Source organism: Gracilinanus agilis, chromosome 6, assembly GCF_016433145.1.
Source record: "Gracilinanus agilis isolate LMUSP501 chromosome 6, AgileGrace, whole genome shotgun sequence".
Taxonomy (NCBI): Eukaryota; Metazoa; Chordata; class Mammalia; order Didelphimorphia; family Didelphidae; genus Gracilinanus; species Gracilinanus agilis.
Window position 1 is genome coordinate 42,289,320 of NC_058135.1, and position 20,614 is coordinate 42,309,933.

A 20,614-nucleotide genomic window follows, 5' to 3' on the forward strand; every position below is an offset into this window, starting at 1 on the left:
TCATTTTCTAAATTTTGTTCTTTTAGTACTGATAAAAGAAAGCAGGGTTGAATGTTTTCGTGTTAAAAATATACTCAGGGACTTCTTTACTAAAAGTTAACCAGGCTTCAAAGTAATAAAGCACTTTTGCACAATTTAACATTGAGTATATTGCTTTATTAAAAGTGGGGATAGGGGTAGGAGGTACTATTTTGTATTTAAATAGAATCCAAAGCAAAATTTTGTAAAAAGATTGTTAAGCACCACAGGAAACAACTAGTATTTTAAAGTGTCTGGACGATGGACTTCACAAATAATTTATAAATATCTGTTTTTTGGTATCACAGAGATGGTCATCCAGTGGTTCCCAAATCAAAGGGATATAGTAGTTCAAACTCGATGTCAATTACTGCTAATGGTAAGGAAAATATTTTATAAAAATAGTATGAAGCCTGTTATTTAAATTTTCTCTTCATTAAAATAATGTTTTTATCTCATCTTCAAAAATAGGTGTTGAATTCTTACAGTAGTTAAAACAAAGTCAAATATGGACACATGACCAGGTTTCAATAGAGGATATAATACTCAAGCACTTTAGACACTGAGATGAATGACTGACTGAAGTACCTTTTGAAAATAAGGAATCATACAATCAAAGATGATGAGAGGGATTTTAGAGATCATAATAGCATATCTATATTCTGCCCTAATCTGCCCACTTTCCTCACATGTATCTGTTGTGTATATATCATCCCCATTTTATGATAAGGAAGCTAAAGCTTTAAAATTTTAAGAATTTGCCTGTAATCAGATAACTAACTAATATCTCAGGTAGGATTCAAACCCAGGTTTCCTTACTCCCAAGCCCAACATTCTATCTACTACCCAATTCTGGATCTCATCCAACTTCATGAATACACCCACAAGAATCTGCTTTATAATAAGTAGTCATCAAGCAAGTGCTGGAAGTTAGTCAGCAAGTATTTACACAGTACTAACTGTGTGCCAGGCACTGTGCTAAGCCATGGGAACGGCTTGTACCAGCAAAAGGAACTTACATTCTAATGGGAAGCTGAAGGAAAGAGGGAATAGAGGACATCTAGGGACATGATGGAGAAGTCCAGAGGGGTGAAGGAGGGATAGGGTAGATAAATAAGATGATAGTGACCCAAGGCAACCCATTTCAAGACAGTTTTAATGTTTAGGAAAATTCTCTTACATTGAGCCAAATTCTGCCTTTTTGAAGCACAAGCATGCCCATGCACAAACACACACACACACACACACACACACACACACACACACACACACACACACAAACACAAACACACACACACGCGCGCGCGCAAGAATACTCCAAACAAAAAAAAAGTCCAAACAAAACAAGTCTCCCTAAATGATCACCCTAGAGCAAATATCAAAAATATGGAAATAGGTCTTGATCAATGAAATTACTATAGTTATTGTGCATATCATTTTCCTGGTTCTGATTGCTTTCCTCTGTATCAGTTCATTAAAGTTTTTGCATGCTCCTTTGAATTTGTCATTTCTTATGGTCTTATGGTCAGTAGCCCATTATATTCATGTATCATAGTTTTTCCTGATGTCACTACTATTCCACTACATTCTAACAATGTAAAATTCATTAGCAATATCTCTACTGACAACAGATATGTGATCTATAAACAGCCTCCCATTCACTTGGGAATATCTAAAAATGGCTTCTAAAAATAAAGGAAGGAAGAGTATAATGTGAGTAACTTTTCTTGTGTAAAATGACAAGATTAAACCAGATAATGTCTAAAGTTTCTTTCACATTTAACATGACTTTTTGTCTACTATTCATTTGACTCTTAAAAACTATGAATTCTTTGGTACAGATCTTTTGCTATTACACCGTTTTGGTACTGGCTTGTTAAGAAATGTTCATCTGGTTGTTTTGTTTTTATGTTGAGTCATCCTCACTTTTTCCATTCCTTGTAGGTCATCACCATGACAGTCACTGTGGCCAGCCAGCTCTAACCTCAGATAATTCTTACCCTAAGGTAAATAGAAATCCCTGTTTACTCATTCTTAGGATATTCAACTAAACTAAATATTCAGATTTTGTACTTCGTTCTATGGCAGAGAATCCTGGGAGATGTAGTCTCCCAGGACTTAGTGCCACTTCAAAATGCACAATTCCAATAAGTTAAAGATTTGTTTGTTCTCTTTAGGCATATAATTTCATGCCATTTAATGGATCACTAAGGGGAAATACCACATTCATAGACTCAAAAGCATTAGGCAGGTTCTTAACTATTATTGACTAAGTGAATTACTTAAATGGATTCATTTTGTTTCTGGGAGTACTTGGCTCAGACACAGAGTTATGTGTAGTTGGCCCAGTGTGGAACACCAGAAGAGGATGTGCTTAGCAGAATTGTTCTCTCAGCTTTGTGTTCCCAAGCCCTGACCTTCAAATGCTGAACCTTGATTCCAAGAGATCTGTTGTGGCAAAAGTCTAATATTTAGCTCCCCTAAAAGAGCAAGAATTTCTTTACTAAAGAATGTTTGGTTTTTTTTTTAATAGCTCAAAAATTGTTTTGGTGAATAATGAGGAAAGGGGGGCAGATTTTGTAAATATTTTAAATACATCCTTAAATCTTCCTTTTATTCTGATTTTATATCTACATAAAAAACTAATAGAACTCTATTTGATTAGAGTATATAATGAATATTTCTTAAACAGTAACAGCTGTGACTCTTTAATCTCTTTCAAATGTTTTAGAGGAAAGCCTTAGTCACATTGTATGTACTCTATTAGTGTCCCTTTGCAGCTCACAAATTACATCTCTTTGGCCTGTACAGTGCAGAGATTGACTTGCATTACAATGCTATGAACAATGCCCTCCCTTGTAGCCATTTCCAGATGTTACTATCTGAACAGGGCAGTCTGGGTTCTATCCCTAAACCACACCATTAGCAATATAAATTTTCAGGAGCAACTAGATGGCTCAGTGGATAGAGCACTAGACCTAGAGGTGGGAGGTCCTGCATTTAAATCTGACCTCAGATGCTTCCTAGCTGTGTGACCCTGGGCGAGTCACCTACCCCCAGTTACCCCCTAGCCCAGGGGTCGGCAACGTATGGCTCTTTTTGCAGGAGCCATAAAGTCAATTTGGGCGGGGGGAGGGGGGGCACTGTTACAGGAATGCACACTGTGAGCACTGTACAGCTCTCATGAAATTACATTTTAAAAAATGTGGCGTTTATGGCTCTCACGGCCAAAAAAGGTTGCTGACCCCTACCCTAGCCTTTACCACTCTTGAAACCAATTTTTAGTATCAAGTCAAAGACAGAAGTTAAAGATTTTAGATAGATACAGAGAGACAGATTAGATAAAGAGATGACAGATAAAGAGATATATGGTAGACACACAGATTAGAGAACTGACAGAGACAGACAAACACATAGATAGATAAACAAATGGCAGATTAGAGAAATGACAGATGACAAACAGATAGATAGATAGATAGATAGATAGATAGATAGATAGATAGATAGATAGATAGATAGATATTACACATGCTCTCTCATTGGTGAAAGGCAAGCGTAAACTTGATATCCAAAATGTCCTGTTATCTCATGTGGGTCACTACCTCACTCAGACCAAGCCGAATCAGGGCAGTTAATGAAGCATAGACCACTAGTACCTGAGGCTCCTAGTCAGAGGTCACTTCTTCTCTCATATCTTGAAAAATGGCAAGAATGTTCACTTTCTTCTATCAGCAGTTTCCACTTTCACAGAGTTAGAGCAAATAAACTTTATGCATTTCAGGGTTGATTCCTGCTGAGCAGAGCCTATTTTTTTTTCAAATGGCAGTACCCTGCTGTGAGGGAGAAAGGAAGGTTTCTCTTCAGTTAAGATAACTCTTGAGACTTTCCCATCCAGAGCTGCCAATGTAGCCAGAGCTAGGTTTTTTACTGTAATCATAGTCTTCTGGGAGGAGCCTCAAACTCTATTTTGCCAATGAATGCCAATGATTGCACTGTGACTCCCTCATGAGAAGTGGAATTTTACAATGGAATAAAACATTTTGACAACACGAGGTTATATTAAAAGGAATTCTGTGATACCTACCAAATCTATTTTCATCTTAATGCAAACAATGTTATCCTTACTTAGCAGTGGAAATTTAACTTTGAATTTTTAACAAAAACCTTTTCCTTACAACAAACTATCTTATCTTTTGAGATTATTGCAACAATTTATCAATTAAACAGAAAAAAGTAATAATCAAAATATATTCAAAAATTGTTATAAAGTCATTGCCCTTAAATTTAAATGAAGTTTGTATTCAACTTCAGAAAAATCTATCTCTAGAAAACCAAGAATTGTAGTAGATGGAGTAAGATGTCAGTAAATCATAACTATGTCTAGGCAACTTTTTTTTTAACTCATATCTTCTGCCTTAAAATCCATACTAAGTATCTGTTGCAAGGCACTAGAGCAGTAAGGGCTAGGCAAACAAGGTTAGGTCAGGGTAACATAGGTAGGAAGTATCTGAGTCTAGATTTTAATCCAGAACCTCTAAACCTGGCTATCCAATTGAGCCACCTAGCTGCCCTTCAAAACACTTTAAAAAAATTTCTTCAATATTTTCTGTTCTCACTTTACCTTTATTTCCAAATATATCCCTACCTTGTCCCCTACATAGAAAGCTAGCCCTTGGAACAAAGGATAAAAGTAGTTTGGCAAAACCAGCCAGCAGATAAACTGAGTCTGATAGTCCCTGCAGTATCCCTCACCCATAATCCCCACCTTTGCAAAAAAGAGAGATATTTAGAGAAAAGCTTAAACTTAATTATGGAGCATTCTGACCCAGATTTTTATGTTGCTACTCTTGTATGTTGTTTTTTCATTCTATATGTCTATGGTTCTGCTTTCTTCACTCTTCTATAAAATTTGGATTCTCACCTTGATCTCCTCTCCCTTATTTTGCTTTCCCTTTACAACTATAGTAGTTTAACATGTAGATGGCAACCATGAAGCACCAAATTAGTACCCTAGATGGCAGGAAAGAGCTTTCCTAGTCAGTCCTTTCCATTAATAATGAAAGCTATTAAATGATTTTGTTCCTTCATTTGGAATTGGCATGGCTAGCTGGATAACCATTCCCACTTTTTATGAGGTTCTAATTTGTCACATGAGTTTTCCTAGATTCTTAGTTCAGGACAAGAAGAAGACACAAGGGAGACAGCCTCCAAAGATGAGAGTCTGCACAAGGTGGTCTTTGAGGGGAATTGTACTTGGGGTACAATTTAAAAGAAAGAGTATACATGTGTTAGTATAAAAGGAAATAGAGATAATGTGTGAGGCACATGTGGATGCATTTATTTATATATGTGCCTGCAATAAAATATCTTAAGTTTGGCATGTAGCCAGCTGAGCAAGTGTTTGTGAATGGTATGATATCTATTCCTTAGTGTCTATAGATTTATTGGCCAGAGGACAGTAGGGTTTCACCGGCCAATATATTTAAAAGGTGATGATGAAATTATTTTTTAAAAAGTATTAGTCTGGGGACAGATAGGTAGCTCAGTGGATTGAGAGCCTTGCCCAGAGGTGGGAGGTCCTGGGTTCTAATCAGATCTCCAGCACTTCCTAGCTATTGAAATAAGTAACTGAAATATTAGGGTGGTAGGAATGGAATATTGGTCTAAATGGTTACTCAGGGCCAGTAACAGAAGATAACACAGGTTTTGGGAAGGCCAACAGGATATAGGTGACAGGCTAATAAATACCGTCCAGGCAGAGGTAACAAAAACAGGGATGGTTTGGTTTATTAAAGCAAGGGAAGGTAGGAAAGGGAATTAGGATAATCTTATCTAATATTCACTACCTAACCCTTCCCACAGATCTACAGTTGTTCCCTCACAGGAAGCCTTCAGAGAGATTGAGCTACAGTGGTCTTTTACCTATCTCTCTGAAAACCCAGTCCCTAATATAAATAAACTCCTCTAATCCAAAACCCACCTTGGATGGTAACAGAGGTGTTGAGTTTAGAAGCTAAACAGGACAGGGCACAGGGAGATGTCTCAGATGGTTTAAGAAGCTCTGTAGATGTATCATTCAGCCAGCAGGAAACAGGATAACCAGATACAGGCAGGATGAGAAGATATAGCAGAAAGAAAGCCACAGGAGAGAAGCCAAGCTCACTAGGTCTACCCCAGGGAGACAAGACTCAGCCTCAAGGCTTAACTGACTATTAGAAAAGCCCAGACACTTCCCAGCTGTGCGACCCTGGGCAAGTCACTTAACCCCATTGTCTAGCCCTTACCACTCTTCTGTCTCCAAGACAGAAGGTAAGGATTTAAGAGAGAGAGAGAAAGGAAGGAAGGAAGGAAGGAAGGAAGGAAGGAAGGAAGGAAGGAAGGAAGGAAGGGAGGACCCAGTCACTTCTGCAGAATTCCAGAACCTTTCCCTGCCTTGGAACCAATATTCTATTATTTGTGTATTGATTCTAAGACTAATGATAGTTTTTTTAAAAAAAGTATTAATCTGGGAGATGTTATGTGGAATATACCTGTAGATTGTAAAATAGATATAATAGTGGTGGCTGTGCCTTCTATTTCTTTTATAACCTCACAAACACCTATCAGAGGCCAAATGGCATAATAGATGGCAAGTCTTGGAGTCAGGCTTTATATTAGCTATCAACAAGTTATTAATCAACACCCCCCAGAGGGAGCTCACACACCAGAGGTTTCCTAATGACATCACAGGTGCAGAAATAGATAATACCACTGTCTGTAAAAGTGTCTGTTTGCCCAAAGAACCATCAGTAGATACTGCATATTGGGAACATACTTCCTTCTAATCCAAATGTGAAGCTGTCACCAAGAAGAGCTATTGTTTCCATTGTACCTGTTTTAGCCCTGAGCTGTTCAGAAGCTTAAGCAGATTTCTGTTCATTCCATGGTACCAAGTATTTCTCTTGCACACTTGAACTCTCAAGGGATATACTTTAGGAATAGCTTTCTACTCTTATTTTGGTGGAAAATCATTTTTTTTAAAGTTTTTTACTCCAATTCTTTAGTTATAGCTATTTTGTCATCTAATTGACTTACCTGTTGGTAAACATTTCAGATCTATCACTGTTTATTTTATCATTTGTACATACATAGTGTTCTTTCATTCATTTCAAATTTAGTTGATTAAAAGAATGCTTTATTTAGAGTGAGAGGTCCTGTGTTCAAACTCAAACTCTAGTCCCTTACCTCTCTTGGACATAGTTTCTTCCTCTGTAAATAGACAGGTGGAGTACTTTGATTCCGAGATCCCTTTCAGCTCTAAATCTGTCCAGTTCTCATACTCTGTCTCAGGAGAATGCCATTCTTCTATAAATTATATAACTGTCTATTTCTACCTCTTCTAATCCTTTCCCAAGGATAATCCAAGAAGGATAAAATCAGGTAGTCAAAATGAACAGTTGAAGGGTTAGCCTCCTCACTAGTCTTTCTTCTTCAAGGCTGACTGTTTTCCAGACCAACCTGCCCATCACTGCTTGGACAAGCTTCACAGGGTACCACTCACCTTATCTTTCAGCTGAAAGACCTTTGATCATTCCCCATTACCTATGAATAAAAAGTATGTGTTCTCCTTCCAGACATCCAGAGCCCTTCCTTCCCAGCATGGCCAGACTTCACTTTTTTAGCCTGTTCCATAAAGATCCCTTGACACTGCCATTTCTACCATCCTTATTCCTCCATGTCCAGATATCATGCATGGAATATACACCTGCTACCTCAGTTTTCTTTCTTTTTTTTTTTTTAATTGACACCTTCTTTTAGAGACCAATCTAGCCATCCCCTCCATAAAATTCTGCCTGTTTCTCTCTTCTATCCCTCTCCTTCTAGTTTGAAACAGTTTTTCCTCCTCAGATTTTCCATTGTCTCTCCTTGGTACATGTGTCCCTCTTCCTGGTTATCCTCATGTTCTTGCCTTACTCTGTTTTGGTTCTGAACTCAGACACAAAACATTTGGGAGGCAGCTGTATAGGAATCTCCAGTAGTTCTCCCAGTGGGAGAGGGAGTTTGATAAATTGTTTATTGAATTTAAATGGAATCTTTGAAATATAAAATTTGCTTTCTTTGAAAACTAGCCTAGTCTTACAAATGCCAGTCTGAAATGTCCACAGTGTTTACCCTTCTTACTGGATGTGACTCCCCCGTCTTCATTGGAAATCTTTGGAATTTTGGTCCCATCCTCCTCCTCTGCCTTCTTATCCTCACTAATCCTGGAGGGCTCTTACACTTTTATTTGCATTTGTCTCTCCCCAGCACCTAGCTCAATGATAGAATGTAGTTGCTTTTTGGATTGCACTAAATGTATTACCCTGTCGTCAAAAGATAAGATGCAACTTTGTCTCAAAGGAAATTTGAGCCCATGGTTTCTATTGATTAGAATGTCCAAGTTTTTTATATACATATACTTCAAATCTCAGTATCTATAATGACTCATTTCCGTTTTAATCCTAGGCCTAGGTAAGTAGACAGAGATGCTTATGTTTCTCTTTCCTTGGTGCCCTAAATCAGACTGATTTATTCAAAAGAATAATGCTCCTTACCAGTCTAAAAAATAGAAAATTAATTTACCTGTTTTGCTTTGACACTATAGACAAATGGGGAAAGAGTAACTGAAGATTCATTCCTAGAAACAACAAATTGTATTTCTCAGAACAAGAGTTCAGTGAACTTGATTATGTCCAGAGAAACGCCTATAGGTTGCTTTATGAATCAGTCATCCAGTTATTCCAAGTGCAATAACACCTCAGGTAAGAAGAAGAAATCACTTACCCTCAAAAGATCTGTCTGAAGTAGATATGTATCTTAGAATGAGACTGGAGAAGAAGAGGTAAGAGTTCAAACACAGGGATATTTGTGGACAATGGTTCGATATGATTCAAGCATCAGACCCTACAATGGATATTAGTATGTCAAAGGAAATAGTTATAAAAAGAAGGATTTATTTGGGTGGAAGTCATGTTTCTTCTGTTCTGTGAAGCAATGACTCTACTGTGAACCACAGATTAATACTGCCACCAAGAAAATTCATTCCAGTGTCATCGGACTGATAGCATTCATCTTTATCATGTGGAAATCTTTTTTAAAATTTGCTTCTGTGTTTAATTAATCCTTTACTTGATATAGTTAAAGGGAAAAAATCAGCTTTGCTTCATTGACACCCCATCAGAAAGTAATGAACTCTTTTTTTGTTTTGTTTTGTTGTGGCAATTGGAAAGTAGAAGACTAGTTAAATCTTGTGTCTCAGCATTAAAAATAGTAGTTGGCACAAAATAGATGCTGTGGGCTTCTTAAATTTTATTTAATTAATTAATTTAGAGTAGTTTTCCATAGTTACATGAATCATGTTCTTTCCCTCCCCTCTCCTACCCCTTTCCCATAGCCAACGAGCAATTCCACCAAATTTTACATGTGTCATTGATCAAGAAATAAGTGCTGTTTTTTAAATTTACTTCAATTATTAATATTAAGTTTGTTCTGGTGGTTTAGTCATTTTTTAGGCATATCCAACTATTCACAATGCCTTTTGGGGGTTTTCTTGGTAAAGATACCAGAGTGGTTTCCCATTTCCTTCTCTAGTTCATTTTTTACAGAAGAGCAAACTGAGGCAAACAAGGTTAAGTGTCTGAAGCTGAATTTTTAACTCTTCCTGACTTTAGGCTTGGCACTCCATCTACTGTGCCACCTAGCAGCTCTATGTAGTTAATATTAATAAGCATTGTTCTGTCTGTAGTTAATAAGTGTTGTTTTTTTTTTGTCTTCACGAGAAAAGTTACAACTTTTCAAAATTAAAAATAGCATATGAATTTAAATATAGCACTCCATCTTTGACCATTCATTCTCCCAACTGGACACTTAAACTGGATGGCCAGGTTCCCAGAAGGTGACTGATTACTATTCCCATCAGGGTTCTAGGTATAACTTAAGGACCTGGATTTCTAGTAGTCATTATCAAGCCCCAACTAGTGTGTTCTCCATTAAGAAAATGGCACTTAATTAAAGTTCTTTAGTACAAACATTCCCTCCAAACCAGGGATAATTTCTCCTCCTACAAACACAAATTCCCCTGAAAAAAGTTGGTTCAAACAGTCCAGGTCTGGTGAAATATGTGTAGAGAGATGTGTGTAGAAGTATGTGTAGAAAACATAAGTTCAAAGGGTGGTTCTCCTATCAGTTGTGGTTGCCAATAGATCTCCTGAAGTTGCAGAGTCACCTGAAGGTTAAGAGAAAAAAAGAGAGGGAATCTCTTTCCCCTCAAAGTGATTCTCTCTCCACATTTGGCTAGAGCCCCTCAACCCTTGGACTACACAACTCCAAATTGATTTACTGTTTTCTGAATAGCCCAAGAAGTAAGACTTGATCTTCTAAACCAATCACAGGATATTTACCATGTGTTGTCATCTGTCTTTCATCCCATGACTCAGACTTTTAAGATGCTTTAAAATTCATTAAAGACATGACTACAGATTGTGATATTATAGAAAAGTTATGTAGTACCTTGTCTATTCTGTTTATTATTGATTGTTTCATTAGGGTGAGGTAGAAGCCCTAGTTAAACATTTCCTGGCATCATCAAAACTTCAATATTTTTGGCAAGGTTTATAGTTCCAGATATTGAGGAGCTTTGTTCCTGAAAGTGTGTGAAGTGCTTTACAAATATGGCCTCATTTAATCCTCAAGAACACTAGGAGGTTACTGCTATTATTATCCCCTATTTTATAGTTGCGGAAACTGAGGCAGATAGAGGTTAAAAGACTTGTCAGGGTCACATAGTCTTTAAGTGTCTGAAATTTAAACCAGGTCTTCTGACTCTTACCCTACATTTTACCCACCATACTATCTTGCTGCCCAAGTGCTTAATAAATCCTTTTTCAGTGAATCATTCAAGGCACAGAAAATGTCTCAAGGAATCACTTTCACATATAAGGCCATGCTATGGAAGTCCAGATAAGAATTACCTCTGGGTAATTAAGGACTTGCAGAATTTTCCCAAAAGATCCCTCTCAAACCATAGGAAACTATACAGATTTTAAAATTCACACCTCATTAAAACAAACAGGTTAACTTAAAAGGAAATAGATTCAAGCCCTAAAAAAATGCCAAGCTCCCAAAATGCATTAAGCATTTGGAATTGATTGCTCAGTGTTCCCAGACCAGGAGAAAACATCAGCTCTCATATAAACTATCTGGACTTGTATCACAATAAAGTAAGCCATCAAAAGGAAAATGATTGTATGACCTATGTGTGACTAAGTAGTTAAATGATCTTAAACAGATGAGTCTAGTAATAAAACAGATTCTCAGTACTTGAATACTTAAAACAAGCAAAAATTAAATAAAAGAGAATAACTGACTTTTAGAAAATATCCCAGACTATATGATTTGGGGTTTTGGTTTATAGGATTATTCTTTTACAAAAATGAATAACAGAAATATATTTTGAGTGATAATATATGTATAACCCAGTGGAACTGCTTATTGACTCTGGGAGGGAGGGAAGAAAGAGGGGAGGGAGACAACATGAATCATATAACTTTGGGAAACTTCTGTGTAAGTTTGTTACTGGAATAAAATAAAGATAAAATTTTTAAAAAGAAAGAAACAAAATATCCTAGAAAACAAACTTAATTGCAGTTTAAAACAAAAGAAGGGGGAAATGCAAATTTCTTTTTCTTGTAACCCTGCAAACTAGAGTATCCAAGAAGGAGAGGCGAGGATACACAATCTGGGATCCTGCATCATGGATGCATTGAATCTTTTGAAATGAAAAGGGTCTTAAAGTCATTGGTTCTCTGTGATGCCTCCCCTAATTTTCACTTGGATTAGCTGAGTAACTGCTTCTCTTATTCAGAATTGTTGAGGTAATCCTGAAGAGGCTAGGTTTCTAGTGCTATTGCTAATGAACTCCCAGCAGTGTGCTTCCATTATCAATCAACCAGTTAAACTGCTTTAACTTTTAGAAGAGGAATTTACTAAGATGGCATGGTAAAAACAGTAGTTATAAAACTTCCCCATCCTTTTTTAAAAAACCCAAGGCATACACTTGCATAAATATACACAAGTCAGAAGAAACATTAGCTTGAACTTAGAATACTATGGTAGTGGTACATATGTATAGAAAACTATTGGAAGAAATTTTCACAGGATATTCATGAAATTTCACTTAGGTATGTCAGTCTGCTAGATTCCAAACCTCAGTGTTTTTTAGAATTTAGAGTCAGTAGTTCTTTCTATCAAGGAGCAGCTAGGTGGCAAAGCAGACCTACAGTCAGGATGACCTGAGTTCAAATCCAGCCTTTGTCATTTACTAGCCATGTGACCCTAGGCAACTTAGTTTCTTCATCTGTAAAATAAACTGGAAAAGGAAATGGCAACCCCTCTAGTATCTCTCTCAAGAAAAACCACCAGTGGTCTTTAAAAGTGTGTTATGACTGAAACAACTGAACAACAATTTCTCTCTCCCATGAAGAATCCCACTTTCAAATGCAGCTTCCTCCATGGGGCTGATGTCATTCCACATCCCTGTGTGTTTATGTTTGACCTCAGTTTATCCTTAATGTGTTTCTGCTTCTGGTTAGATTTGTTGCCCATTGTTGGGGTCTGTAGAGAAAGAGTGGATGAGAAAGAGAAAGAAATCATCTCCTTCCTCTATTACCTTTCAGAGGCTTGACTTTGACTCTCAGTCTTATCATTTGACCAATAACTCTGACCTGGCTTGCTGTTTTATTTAATGTCAGAAGCTTTGAAGTGTACTTGATTATTTCAGCAACTATCATTTCTGCCCCTTACCCAGGGACCCAGTCTTATGATTGTTTAAAATTGAAATGCCTATATATTGTTATAAAATTTTATGAAAATTCCTTAAACCCTAGCTTAATGAATTAATGGATTAACTGGGATGATGCTACAACTACACCCTTATCCAAAACCTGAAATCCACTATAAAGCATCTTAAATACTTTAGTTAGTTTCAAAGTATTAAATAGCAAACATATATGGAAGTAATGATAGTACAGGACTTTTCATCTAAGGCTCCACTAATTTTCTTATGATAATGGTTCTTATGATTTTAATTTTCAAGAAACTGAAGTGCAAGAAGATATCAATTATGAAGATGATCCTCAAGAAGATGAAGTCATCCAGTCTTTGTTGGATGTTGTGGACGAAGAAGCCCAGAACCTATTGAACTGCAATAATGCAATAGCAGGTGACTGTGTCCCACATAGACAGAGCCATTATGCACAGATGGGCACCTTGACTGGTGCATGGCTGCCATTTTTCAAGAGAACAAATTTGAGTTAATACGAGGTACCCTGAATTCTCACTCCATCTTTGAGCTATGGCAAGCAAAAGATTTAAATAACTGTTTACTCATTCTCTATTAAATCTAGTACAAATTTGTCTTATTAAAGAGGTCCAAGAATGTGTTATATTAATGTCATTATTATTACTTTATTTTTTTTTTTAAATTCCCAAACTTTATCCTCCAACCAAAATCACAGTTCTAGTTCATTTTAATTTGGATGGATTTTGGAGAGAGATAATGATTCAATACATTTTTTTCATTTTATTTTATTACTTTTATTTCAGATAAGAACTTAAGGATTATTATGTATTTTTAGTTTGGATGGATCCTTTTACTATGCGAATAAAAATATTTACCCCTTCTCTGTTTTAACTGGTTTACTTTTGCTATTCCAATATGTCTACCCGATAGGTATGCTAGAAACTTTTAGGAATTTGGCAGAAGAAAAAGCAGAAGACACAGATTGTGATGGCTCCTCTCTACCTGAAGATTTTCCAGAGGTGAGAAGTGTCACAAAATGTCAACATTTGCCAATGATGTATATTTACTGCCTTAGAGAATTAACTGCCCAAATCAAAATTAGACCAATTCGTGGGTTAAAACTATCACTGTCACCTAATTTGGCTCCTAGAAAATGACATCTAAAGTGACCAAAAATAAGAGATATAAACGAAATTATTTAAGCTATGTATTATATAAGAAAGCCATTGACATGATATAATAGTGTCCCAAACTTCCAAAGACTCATGTTGGAGAAAGTTATTATTTCTAACGTTTAAATGGCAAGATATCGACACTGCTATTTAGAACCTTCAGGCACAAATAATTTCCTAGATGTGGAGCTAAGGGGAAATCATAGAATATTATTGTATAATATTAAAAATTCCTTAAAATTATTTATTCAGGAAGCATTTATTAAGCATCTGTTGTCTGCCAGGTGCTATTCTAGGCAACATAAATACAAAGACAAAAAAAAATAGAGATTTATGTCAAGAAAGGTGTTTTCTCTTGTGCAAGGATTCTTAAACAATTTTCCAGGTCTCAGTTTCCTCATAAATAAAATGAGACTGTCAGACTAGATCACCTCTAGTACCTTCTGTCTCTAAATCTGCTACCTTGTAATTCCCAATACTGTTTCCCAATTTGTGAAATTGATATAATCCCACTTGCATTATTTACCTCCCATGGCTATTTTGTGGTTTAAGAGAGATAATCAATGCAAAATGTGATGTAGAGAACAAGTAGACTCTTATAAAAGACCTCTCAGTATAATGTCTACTCGTATATTCTGTCTTAGAATCAATACTAAATATTGGTTCTAAGGCAAAAGAGCAGTAGGGGGCTAGGAAATGGGCATTAAGTGACTTGCCAGAAAGTATCAGACCAGATTCAAACCCAGGACCTCCTGTCTCCAGGTCTTGACTCTTACTGAATTACCTAGCTACCCCAAAGTTATATTCTTAAATATAATCTAAATAACTAAGTAATGCTAGAGGAAGACTTCATGTAAACAATAATGACAATTTCTTATATCCTATAAATAAAATTTATACTTTCAGGGATGTGTGTATGTACAGGAACATGTTTCTGCGTGCAATACTCTTCCCTAGCCAGAAAAGAAAATATTTGCCACCTAAGAACATGGAGTCCAAGCCAGTCCTCAGTAGACTCAGAAGATTTTAGATTTAATCATAAAAATGCTAATAATCTATGTGGAAAAGCTTTTGTGGAATTTAACATCAAACTTTTCAAATTTTTTTTCTTTATAAGAAATACAAGTGAAAATACATACAAAATGTTTTGAGGGCCTTCAGAACATTTCTAAAAAAATTAATGGCTTCATTTCTAAATTTTTCTTAGAACATTCATGTCTAGTTTTTGTTTCAAATATGTCAAAAGACATAAAATAATTGGCCAAGTCAACATGGCAATGATAATTCCAAGTAATGAAATTGTAGTTTTATAAGTAATGAAATCATAGTATATTATATCTAGAGCTGGAAGGGATCTGAGAGGCCCGAATCCTTCTACAACTCCCTTCGTTTTATAGATAAGGAGACAAGACCCAAGGGATGGAATGACTTGGCCCATAGACAGCAAATTCAGGGATCCAAACCTTAGTCCTATAACTCTTATTTCACTGCTCTCTCCATTGAGCCACACAGGATTCCTGCAAACAAGTCTAATTTAGAATTTCAGAAATTTCTTTTCCTATTTATTCTAAGGTATATTCACATTTTGTACCATAAAATGTAATCCTTAAAAGTTTCTGGCTTGAGGAGACAAATTGCTTGAACTTGATCCAAACCATTTTCCCAAGTCCTAAATTGGCATTTCTTAAACTCTTTAGATCGATTGTAGGTGACCTTTGGAAGAAGTCTGAGCCAGAAATGAGAAACAAAGAAAATAGCACCAATTAAATAAATCTAAAAGGGGGAACAAAGAGAAGAGCAGAAACAAAAAATAAGAAGAAATTCAATTTAGGAAAAGTCCATTTTTTAAATTCTAAATTTATTATAGAAAATTCCACAAATTCATAGGTAATATATCTGGCTTGCCTCCATACAATAAGGACTGAGCCAATATTATACTAATAGCTCTTTTTCACTTGAATTATCTTGTTATTAGCCTAAAATTATGGTAAAAGAAAGAAGTTTATACAAAATTCAAAATGGGCAGAATGTGAGAAAAGATCAAATCCAAGAAATTCCTCTTTTAAAGCTGAGTGAATTTTTTAAGTGAATCTTTTTTGAGACTAAGTGAATTGGGGTTCCTTTACCTCAGATGAATGAGGATTTTATTTGCAGAATAACCAAGTCAACAGCTGATTTTTTTTCCTAATTAACACCCCAGAGTATTTGGAGTTTTAAAACAACCATTTATTTTATTTTTCCATTATAAAAATCTGTTATATGAATTATACTGTTTTCATTGTAGAAATAAGAATATTGAATGACTTTCCCCTTGGTTAGAATTCTAGAAAGCTTTCCAACTTTTTGATAGAAAATAACGTACAAATTCAGCTTACTTTTTTCTCCTCTTTCCTGGGTGTCCTGTCTTTACCACAAGATTCCTGCTTTTCAGGCACCATTGCCAGTTAAGTTGTCAGGTGACTGATCACCATTTTCCTTTATGTCCTCTGTGTAATTCTCACTATAACAATAAAAGTGTAAAATAATATTTTCATGGGCTGTAGACTGCTTATCATAATTGAGTAAATAAAATTTGGGGGGGAGGGGTTTGAGGAAAAATAATAATATACATTTGTGCAATGATTTATTTACTCAATTCTGTGTTAAAAGGCAGCAAGGTATAGTGGATAGAGAGTTGACTTTGGAGCCAGGAACACCTGCATCCTGCCCCTACACCTATGTGTTGCTTGAACCAGGGCAAGTCCTTTAACTTCTAAGTGAGCTCTCTCTAAGCAGCTCTGAGATGCAGAGAAAGTATGACCTCCATTGGCAGAAAGAGTTTCCTTATTTGGAAGTGACTGATACTAAAGAAATCACAGCTCCAATCCCTAATCATAGGGGATTGAAGTTAGAATCCATTCAGGGGTATACATTTTCTTTTTAAGTATTTTAAGGTTTTCAGGTTCCTTTTCCCTTTCTCAGTTCCTTCTTCTCTATTGCAAAGTTAAGCTAGAAGATACCTTGGAGGTCTTTTCTACATGAGAAATGTAGATCCATGCTTGACCAAGGCTGGGGACAATGGAAAGGTATGAGGACAGGTGGGACTCACCAGGGAGTTTCCTGATCTTTGAATTAGGATCTATCAGTAATGGAAAGAACATGAATTAGGTTGAAAGAGAATTTAAGTCTGGCTGACCTTTTGATATTACAATTACTCAATCCTTCTATTTCCTTCTTATTAGTCCACAAAGGCAGATGCCTCCAAAGACCTTTGTGAAGACAAAGTATTAAATGAAAGGTAAGTATCCCACATTACCAGTTCTAAACTGTATCTTCAATGAAAACACTCTGATTCTCTGTTCAAAATCAGTTGTTTTTTTCTGCTTAAATATCAGTTTAAAATGATGTTCTTTTTCCTTTTAGAAAATCAATTCTGATCTTGACTGATTTTTTTTAAAAGATATTTTTGTAACTCCAAGTTGTTAGAATTTGATTGAATATTTTCTGATTGTCATCAGAATAATTGTGTTTGAATTTCAGTTAATACAAAATGGCAGCTGGGGGAAGAAGAAGATTTCGTTATACTATTTCCAGAGAAACAAATGTCTGGCTGGGAAAATTTCTTCCTAGGGTTTCACCCTGATGATGTGGAAATATATCATATAAATATATTTTCGCAATATTTTCACTGTGTTTAAAAAAGGTTAAAAGATTTTTAAAATCTTTTAAACATAGATTTTAAAACCACACAACCAATATATTCCTGACAAGATTATCAGCTTGTCCCAATTGCAAACTGCTATTCTTCAAGAGAAATAATTAATCTTTTAAGTGATAACCGCAGGGTCACATTATCATATAAAGACATGAGATTGAGAAAAATAATGTCCCACCTACTGATTATCACATGAAAGTAATTATATCAGGCCAATTGCTATAGATATTATGCATTTCTTACGCACTTAATGCTTTTTTTGACATTTACTTATGTCATTTAAAATATCCTTTCTAGAATGCTTTCCTAATTGAAAAACTAACATTAAAGTGTCCATACTTTTTTAATGGAGAGGCTAGCAAGAGGTGTGTATCTAGGTTCCAAGAAGAATTGTTATAGTTCTGTGTCAACATGTAGGAAGTCTTTAGAGAATTAGAGCATTTCCCAAGATTTTGGCTTGCCCCTGGACTGGTAAACTTTATTCGTTGGTTTCGGCACTTATGTATATATATCTTAACATTCACCTTTGACTTGTATAAATGCATAGATGGTATACTCATTCATCTTATTTTCAAGTGACACAAAACATAAAGGATAGAGAACACACTGGATGAAAAAGTCCTAAAAGAGCTTGACAGGTTAGAGCATTAGACTTAATCAAATAGGATGAAATTCAATAGCTATAAATCCAAACGAAAGTCTTAGAGTACAAGCTATTAATTTCACAAATACAAATGGAGGAGACATGATGATCATTGTTCAGAAAAAACCTGAAGATTTTAGTAGACTGCCAAAAGGGCTGATATAATCCTAAGCCACATTAAGAGAGCCATAGTTTCCAGTAACAAGAAGGTGGTAGTCCCACTATGCTCAGTCTTTGTCAAACCTCTTCTGGAATATTGTGTTCATTTATGGGCACCACAGTTTTAAAAAGATGTTGAGAGTCTGAGGAATGTTGAGAGGACAAGCATTTAGGATTGGCGAAGGACCATGAATCTGTGTCATGAGAATTGAAGGAACTGGATATGTGTGGCTTAAAAAAGAGAAGACTTCAGAAGACATAAGAGATATGTTCAATTATTTGATGTATTATCATATGGAGGAAGGATTAGACTTATTCTGTCTAATCCCAGAGGGCAGAACCTGAAGCAATGGGTGGAAATTGTCAAGAGGTCAGTTTATACTTTTTTAAACCATTGCCTTCCATCTTAGAATCAATACTGTGTACTGGATCCAAGGCAGAAGAGAAGTAAGAGTGAGCCTCTGTGAGCTAAGTAACTTACCCAGGGTCACACAGCTAGGAAGTGTCTGAGGCCATATTTAAACCCAAGACCTCCTTTCTCTCAATCCACTGGGCTACCTAGCTTCCTCTGACACCAGTTCACTTAGACAGCTGTTTAACGATGGAATGGGATGCCATTAGAGAGGGTGCATGTCACATCCTTGGAGGCTTTCAAGTGGATAGTCACTAGTCAGTGGTAATTCCTTTGGTGTATGTATTGAACTAGATGTCCACTGCCTATTCCAACTCACCAATTCTTTGATTCTTTCATCCTTCCTGCCCCCTGTAAGCTTTGAATAGTACTTGGTTACATTGAGCAGAGAGTGGACCAGGGTCCAAGAGCGTATAGAAAGAGTTTGCCTTTGAGATTGTACTTGTTGTGGCCTTATCTGAAAAAGAAAGCCTAAAAACTGATGCACCTTCTCACTCTGGACAGGGATCTTTCCATGTGCAAGAATTTCCAGAGAGGAAATTAAGTGGTGGCACATTTGATGTAATTTTATCCTCATTGCACAGGGATCCATTTGAAGAAGTTTACATTAGTTTCACTGGTTTATAACTTCCTACAAAATTACCAGAAAGTTAAAAAAAAAAGTACACTGTATTTAAATGGGTTTTTTTTAAGTGAAATTAAATGTCACAAATTTCTTTGATTTTTACAGCTTAACTCAAAAGCTTGAAGGGAAGAAAGATGATGAAGATGAAATAATTTGGGAAAGTAACAAGTTGTCAAATGAAACAGTAAACCAAGAAGATCCTTCTAAAGGCAAGATGTGGTTAATAGTTGGGGGCACTAAACTTAAATTGTACAAACATGTAGCCAGGATCTTTTCCTGTCTGTGTGTGTGTGTTTGTGTGTGTACATATATATATGAATGGATGGAAGTGTGAGTGCATGTTAGCCATCAGTTGAAACTTCCCTCTTATCCTGTCTTTCCTATCTCACCTTACCCATGTGCCTTCTATCACTATCTCCTTCACCCTGAGAGATGACCCTTCTCTTACTTAGCCCATGTCCTAGCCCTGCCATCTTGTCTTCTCCAGTAGATTGCCCCCACTGTTATTCCCACTGTCTCACTTATTTTCAGTCTCTCCCTGGCTATAGAGCACTGCTCTGCTTCCTGAAAGTGTTCCTATATGACCCCCATCCTCAAAAACCATCCCATCCATCCTTGCTCACTATTATCATCCTAATACTCCTCCCTTTTGTGGCTAATCCCTTTGAGAAGGCCATCCAAAGTCAGTGCCTCTACTTCCTTTCCTTTCACTTTCTTCTTAATCCTCTTCAGTCTGTCTTGACTTTATCACTCAACTGAAAGTACTTTTCTCCAAAGTTACCAGTGATTTCTTAATTTGCCAGTTTAATGGTCTCTTTTCAGTCCTCATCATTCTTAACCTCTGTAGTCTTTGACACTCTCAATCTCCCTTCTTCCCCCTTCTCTCTAGATTTTTATGGCATTGTTTTCTGTTAATTCTTTTCTTCCTTGACAGTCTATTCCCTCTCAGTTTGCTCAGGTCTCATCTGCTCCTGGTGGGTGTCCTCTATGCTCTGTCCCAGGCTCTCTTCTCTTCCTATAGCATTTTGCTTGATGACTTTGGATGGCTTTGGATGGCCTTCTCAAAGGGTTTAG

The 20,614-nt window shown here is 36.3% G+C and overlaps 1 protein-coding gene across 1 annotated transcript in view; it reads left to right on the forward strand.

Annotated features, from left to right (window-relative positions):
* PTPN13 (protein tyrosine phosphatase non-receptor type 13) overlaps positions 1 to 20,614 on the forward strand; it is a 239,346-nt gene that overhangs the window by 207,112 nt on the left and 11,620 nt on the right. The window contains exons 36-42 of the mRNA XM_044682397.1: positions 327 to 397; positions 1,963 to 2,024; positions 8,642 to 8,798; positions 13,130 to 13,279; positions 13,775 to 13,854; positions 17,229 to 17,284; positions 19,646 to 19,749. Of these exons, the coding sequence (XP_044538332.1) occupies positions 327 to 397; positions 1,963 to 2,024; positions 8,642 to 8,798; positions 13,130 to 13,279; positions 13,775 to 13,854; positions 17,229 to 17,284; positions 19,646 to 19,749 (680 nt within the window). The remainder of the gene's footprint in view (positions 1 to 326; positions 398 to 1,962; positions 2,025 to 8,641; positions 8,799 to 13,129; positions 13,280 to 13,774; positions 13,855 to 17,228; positions 17,285 to 19,645; positions 19,750 to 20,614) is intronic.